Genomic DNA, 6,322 nt, shown 5'->3' with positions numbered 1-6,322 from the left:
TATTCATTCGATTCTCGCATATATTTTTACCAATTTTTCGTGCACTTAAAGTTCACTTCAAAAAATTGATTCCCCGGGGCTTCCGAAAAACTGTCGGACATCAGTCAAAAAATTGATTCCCCAGGGTTTCCGAATTACTGTAGGACATGCTTCAATTGCCTTTGCTCAAAAAGACAGCTAACAGCTTTTGTCATTTCAATCGCCCACTTGGCTTTATCGACGTCAGCAGAGAAGTTGAAAGGGTAAATCGCTATGCAAGAGCACGTCGTCTATGCATTATCCTATTATGAACATATGTCTGCATATGTTAATGTATGGATCAATTATATTTATCTGATCATGATCAACTTGGTCATTACTATAAATTAAAAAAGTTGGCCTCGTAAACTCATAAAGATCGCGAAGTATTATTTTTCTCAAGAATTCGATATTTGCCTGATATATTGAGTGTCAAACAAAATAAAACATACAGTAAACAAGCTTATGTTTCGAAACTACTTTGAGTCTTATTATTGACCACGATCGCGCGCTTTCCCCATTTTTCCTTTCCATTTATTCATTCCTATTTCCCAGGTCTGGTTTGGTGGATTTTTTTGCCTCTCTTACGTCTTTTGACCATGGCAAATTCTGTGTTTTTGCATAGGTAAAGTAGTAAGTAAGATTAGTATAGATTACTCATTTTGTTTTGTCTGATTCTCCATAAATTTAGACTAATCAATAAACTTACATGATCTAAACTTGCGCAGGCCACAGAAGTAATAAATAAAAAATAAATCTTGCAAAAGAAAGAAAAAGTCTTCGCAATTTTGGCAATTTTCTCGTACCATCTGGTTGAGATCGTAAGTTATTTGCAAAAGCCAAACACTTCTGAAAATACAGGTATGAATCAGAACGTACAAAATTAATTAAACCACAGTCCGGGGGGAAAAAACAATGAAAAATCGCTTCATTAAGCGAAAAACTAATACAAAATAGGCGGAAATTTGAAGGTCTACTTTGAATTGTCTTATATTTCTTTAAATGTTGTTGGGAATAAAAAAAAACCTCCCAGTATTAATTGGCTTGAATAAATTACTGATTGAATACATTATCGCATGTGGGCGGGATTTGTACCTTATAAGGCAATGCTGAGTCGAAAGATGCATCAAATTTCACGGGGAAGAGGGTCGACCCGTTTGCGTTTTCGAGTTATTCGTCACTTTGAAGTTTTAAGAGAACATTCTTCATTTGGCCGCTAGGAAGCGTAGACCTCTTGTATTTAATAACTGTCATCAAAGCTGGGAGCTAAGAATATGACCGACCCAAGTCAAATAAGTGTCCCTCGTCTTGCTCGACTCGTAAAGGGAAATCAAGGCTATGGCTTTAACTTGCACGGGGACAAGAACCAACCAGGACAAACTATTAGTGCCGTTGATAAAGACAGTCCTGCTGAACAAGGTGGTTTAAGGGAAGGAGATAAGTTGATAGAAGTTAATGGCTGTAACGTAGAAGGTATGTCACATGGCGAGGTCGTCAAAAAGATCAAGGAAAATCAAAATGAAACCTCTTTACTCGTATGCGATAAAGTAACACTGGCGTATTTGGCGGAAAATAATCGACCCTGTACGGCTGATATGGTTAATTTATCAACGGTTTATGTGAAACCAGAGGCAGAACCAGCACCTGTATTAGCTAATGGTGATGCTACACCCGAAGTTGTATCAGAAAAAATCGAAGAAAGTGCGCCAGTTGCTGTAGAAGAGAGTGCACCGCCCCCAGCTCCCGAGCCAGCACGTAGTGCTCCAGAAGAACACTCCGGTCCAACTCCCGATGAAGCAGAAGCGGTTAAAGAACTCAAACGTGTGGTTGATGAACATGAAGACAAGCCAGCCGAAGTCCCAGTGGTTGAATCAGAGCCTCCAAAACCTGAAGAGCCTCCAAAAGCCGAACCCCCTAGTGTTGCAGTTGCTCAACACGTTGAACCTGTGAAGGCTGAACCGGCTAAGTCGACTTCGGACAGTGATTTTGTCCTTGATATGAAGTCAGCTAGACCAAGTGTGAATAAGAGAAAATCTGCCAAGCAATCTGGACAAGACTGGAGTAACAAAGTCAGTGTTATAAATTCATTGTAAAATTATTATTGCTCTTTGACGATACAGCTAGAATAGCTCAATGTATCGGTAGGAACGCACCATCGACTGAACCATATTTTGTATACTCTGCCATTCTTGAAATACCTTGGAAACAATTTGTACTAGTTTCGTTTTCACAAGTATCTTCCTTACGGTGTGTATAAAGCGAAACACCTAGACATAAAACTCGCAAAAGAAATCACCTAAAATATATTATCACACTATTTTTGGAATAAAAAATTAGTAGAAGAGTTTCAAAATCTTTGAGAGATGTTGTGAGATGACAAATAATTTGTTGCTAAAGCGTATTAAGAATGCGTGTTTTGGTCACCGCTTTATTCAGCGCTTGTAATTGTTATTATTGCTGTATCTTCCAGCGTCAGTTATTGCCTACACAAATTTGTACATTAAATACTGCTGTAAACTCGAACAAGGAGTTTAATTTTGTACTTACTGTCGTAAAATCACATTAAGGAGTGTCTTTGCAATGTAAAAATGTGACCAAACCACCACAAACTTAAAATTTCTTCTCGCTTCGTTTATTGAAGTGAAGTCATAATTTAACTACAATGATCTAGCTTTTCTGCTGAACATAACTTTTATATTCCGTTTGAAATACTTATTTAGGAAGCATACTTGTAGATGCAAAGATTTAAGAATAAAGACAATTTCTACACTGAATTTTCAAACTGTTGTTTAAATTTTTTTTCTACATAGCTTATGGCAAGCAAATGCTACGCTTTGACATCCCATTCTCAAATTTTTTTATTTACGTGTCGAGAATATCTTTTTCCTTTGCCTTTCAATGCTAAAAACCCTTATATTTTAGCTTTATTTTGCATTATTAAGAATAATTTAAAGAATAATTCTTTCAGTTTATTATACTCGAGGAAAAAATACATCCTTTATTAGGCTATTTTGTACATTATTGTACTTCAAACCTCACTCGTATTAAAATGTTTACTTATATTTCTAAAGGTTCTGATTTCTTCTATAAATTTCGAAATTCTGTACTAGTTTTTTTCTGTATTTAAGTTAAGAAAAGCTTGGAAATGATTCAGCATTGAATACATATTTGAACACTGAATTGGCTTTCCTTTCTGACCTTTACACTCGAATGGTTTCCAAGATGTATTTTATTTTAAAACTAGTTCAGAGTCGAACTCAAATACAAATATAAGATAAAAGACCAGATATTCCTTAAATTTATTCATTGCATTTTTTCTCGTTGAATCCTGAAGTCTAATCGTTTATTTTGATTATTCGAACGAAAAATTAAGAAATTTTGAATTGCAAATGCTCGAACGTACTCGTAGTTAATTGTCATAAAAACGTAAAATCTCGCTTCGTGTCACACGTAAGCAAGCGCTTGGTTGTTGTAGTGCATTCTTTTCCACTGACTTTGACAGACGTTTATTATTTGTCTTACCGGAAATAGCAACGGTGTAAATTTTTCTGTCATGATTAGTTCTTTGGTAGCCTGCGTGCATCCAAACACAAACAACAAGCTAATTCTTTGGTGAACAATTGACTTTTGTGAAATCATGCAGTGATGATCAGTTTATATCATAGTCTTGCATGTCACTGGTAAATACTAGAAAGTGTGGTTTTTTTACTTGAAATTTTCAATTCTAATGTATTATATGTATTGTGTTTTTTTTTTTTTTGACTTCAGAGCCTTACTGAATTCCTAATACGTTTTAGAAACTGCACTAATCAGAAATAATCTCATTAAAGTAGACTTGATTAAGGTGTTGTTGTAAAGATCAGTTGTTATTGCTGTTCTGTTTATAAGATCCTATAAATAGTATATCCTTATGTCATTGGGATTTGTTGATATTCATCGATGATCATATAATACCACTTCTAGAAAGAATAGGGATGAGGTTAGGTTGGATAAACTTCATCTCAATGAAAAAGCTAGAAGTTAGTTACTAAGAAACGCAGTTGTTTTTTCAATTAAGCTTTGTCTTGAGTTATGACAAAGAGAATTGTGTTGTCATAAATATATACACACACAGTACCTTACGTTATACTATACATAAGAGCAGTAAACAAGAATAGACCATTTCACAGATCCCGTGGCTCAACCTCAGCCTCGTCAGCGTGTAATGTATTCTTTAGAAATTGCCTACAACCTGTGAAATTTTTAAGTGTTTCAATTGTTCGTTGATGTGTAAATTCCTTTCATTACTGCGGACTGTAGTCAAATTCTAAAGAATAATTACATGCTGACGAGGCTGAGGTTGAGTAACGGGATCCATGAAATGGCCTATTATAATAGTGTAGTTACAGCACGACTTATCAAGACCATTCATCTTTAATGCCAGGAGTGGATCCAGTTTATTCTTATGCTTTTTTTGAGGCGATGCATAATCTCTCTCTATATATATTTCTTTATTTGGGACACCCTCTTAACAAATTCCTGGATTTGTCCCCTGCAATACATCCTAAATATTACTCTGCTAAATATGAAGTTTTTAATGTACTAATAATAATTAAGAACAGCGTAATGATTGTGTTCATAAAGGAATAACGTCAGCGAACCTCTACCTTGGGTGTAATGTTTTCTTATTTCAGACCACATGTCATTCTCTAGAGTATTATTTCTTTGTTTGGTGGTTGCATTTAAGAAGACTAATAAATAATGTTTTGTCTGACAGTTGCACATAAATATGAATACAGCTCAAAGGTAGAATCTTATTCCTGAGTATGAACTGAGAATTTCCCAGTCTTTCCAATTCTTGAGGTCTACAAATGAAAATTGTACTATCTTCCCACCAAATCTACAGACTATCCCACATGAATTAATTATTTTTTGGTGCCTGAAAGCAAACTTTGGGGGGGGGGGGGGTGAGGACAGGAGCATGTACCCCCCACCCTACACTATTGTCAACGAATAATTTAAGGTTTGACTGAATTCGAAGCATATAGAATTTGAAATTTTTCTTTTGATACAGTGGCAACTGTTTTGGAGACCCGAGAAAGTTTTCAGGGCAAAAATTAAATCTCATCCTTTTTTGTCTTATTTATTATGTTATCTTGGCAATCAGCCACATAAAGTCATCATAACATAGATTTTGCTAGCGATAGGTCATTCATGACGTAAGTTAATAGCAAATGACTTCCTGGCTCATGTTCTGGCTTTCTTATTGTTTATACGTCGTCAGGGGCCTTCGTTGCTAGGCAACTTAAGGATGTTATCTTTATCTTTAATTTTTTTAATTTTTCTGAAAACTTAGAAAATCGTAACATGAAGATAAATACTTTGTTCAGATTCCATACTGCGAATTTTCTCTCTTTTTCGCGTGATTTACTAAAGAATGCAATCAAATGTATAAGGTCGTTTTAAAAAAGGCCCAATGCCGACAAATTAGGCAAGTATATATGCAAATATATGAACGTTTTAAAAATTACTCATATTTTTTCTTGCGCTTATAACCCTCGAACAGCTTGCTCAACACAAAGCAAGCGTCGCAGGATTTTCCCGTCAAAAAATGGTGTTTTTTTTACCGAATAAAGCCGTTCCCGCGGAAGTCATAACAATATGGAATACGAAAGAAAACAATTCGATTTTTTTTTTCAATAGCCAAGGTCAGTCACCCAAACAATATTGCCACAGTATAGATGATAAACCATATTTGAACTGTCTTTTCTTTTCACAACTCCTATTTCCGTACGCCATTCTACTTACATACCAATATTGGATATTTAAGTGCTTTTCCCCCCTATCTTATCAAAAAAACAGCTGCTCGCCGGCTTTTTACTATATTACATGTTTAATATCCCCCGCAACCTCTCCTCTACCTTCTAGAACAATCTCCAGCATAAATCAGTAGTAGAGTTAAGATCTTTTGGCACAAGTCTATAATGAAGCCTGTTTTTAGATTTAAAAATTTCGGCTTTTTTTTTTTTTTTTTTTTTTTGGCCAGCTCTTCACTATAGTACATGTTTAATATCCCCCGCAACCTCTCCTCTACCTTCTAGAGCAATCTCCACGATAAATCAGTAGTAGAGTTAAGATCTTTTGGCACAAGTCTATAATGAAGCCTGTTTTTAAAATTAAAAATTTCGGCTTTTTTTTTTTTTTTTTTTTGGCCAGTAAAATTACATTAAAATGTCACTAACTTGTTGTGTCTATTTAAAAGCTCTGCATGATAGCTAGAGTTCTTCAACTGTCACCGGCCGGCTTCCGGCATAGAGCTCATGTT

The 6,322-nt window shown here is 35.3% G+C and overlaps 1 protein-coding gene across 1 annotated transcript; it reads left to right on the top strand.

Moving 5' to 3' along the window:
• The first annotated feature begins 1,138 nt into the window (after positions 1-1,138).
• Positions 1,139-2,792, top strand: LOC116300885 (uncharacterized). Its single transcript, XM_031709851.2, has one exon. The coding sequence runs from the start codon at positions 1,293-1,295 to the stop codon at positions 2,109-2,111; it is 819 nt and encodes a 272-aa protein (XP_031565711.2). The 5' UTR covers positions 1,139-1,292; the 3' UTR covers positions 2,112-2,792.
• Positions 2,793-6,322: the final 3,530 nt, after the last annotated feature.

This window comes from Actinia tenebrosa, unplaced genomic scaffold (genome assembly GCF_029948245.1).
Source record: "Actinia tenebrosa isolate PJP-AT-01 unplaced genomic scaffold, QUT_ActTen_1.0 PGA_scaffold7__59_contigs__length_16204524, whole genome shotgun sequence".
Taxonomy (NCBI): domain Eukaryota; kingdom Metazoa; phylum Cnidaria; class Anthozoa; order Actiniaria; family Actiniidae; genus Actinia; species Actinia tenebrosa.
Note: the sequence above shows the minus strand (reverse complement) of the source record. Positions and strands in the feature narration are given on the sequence as shown.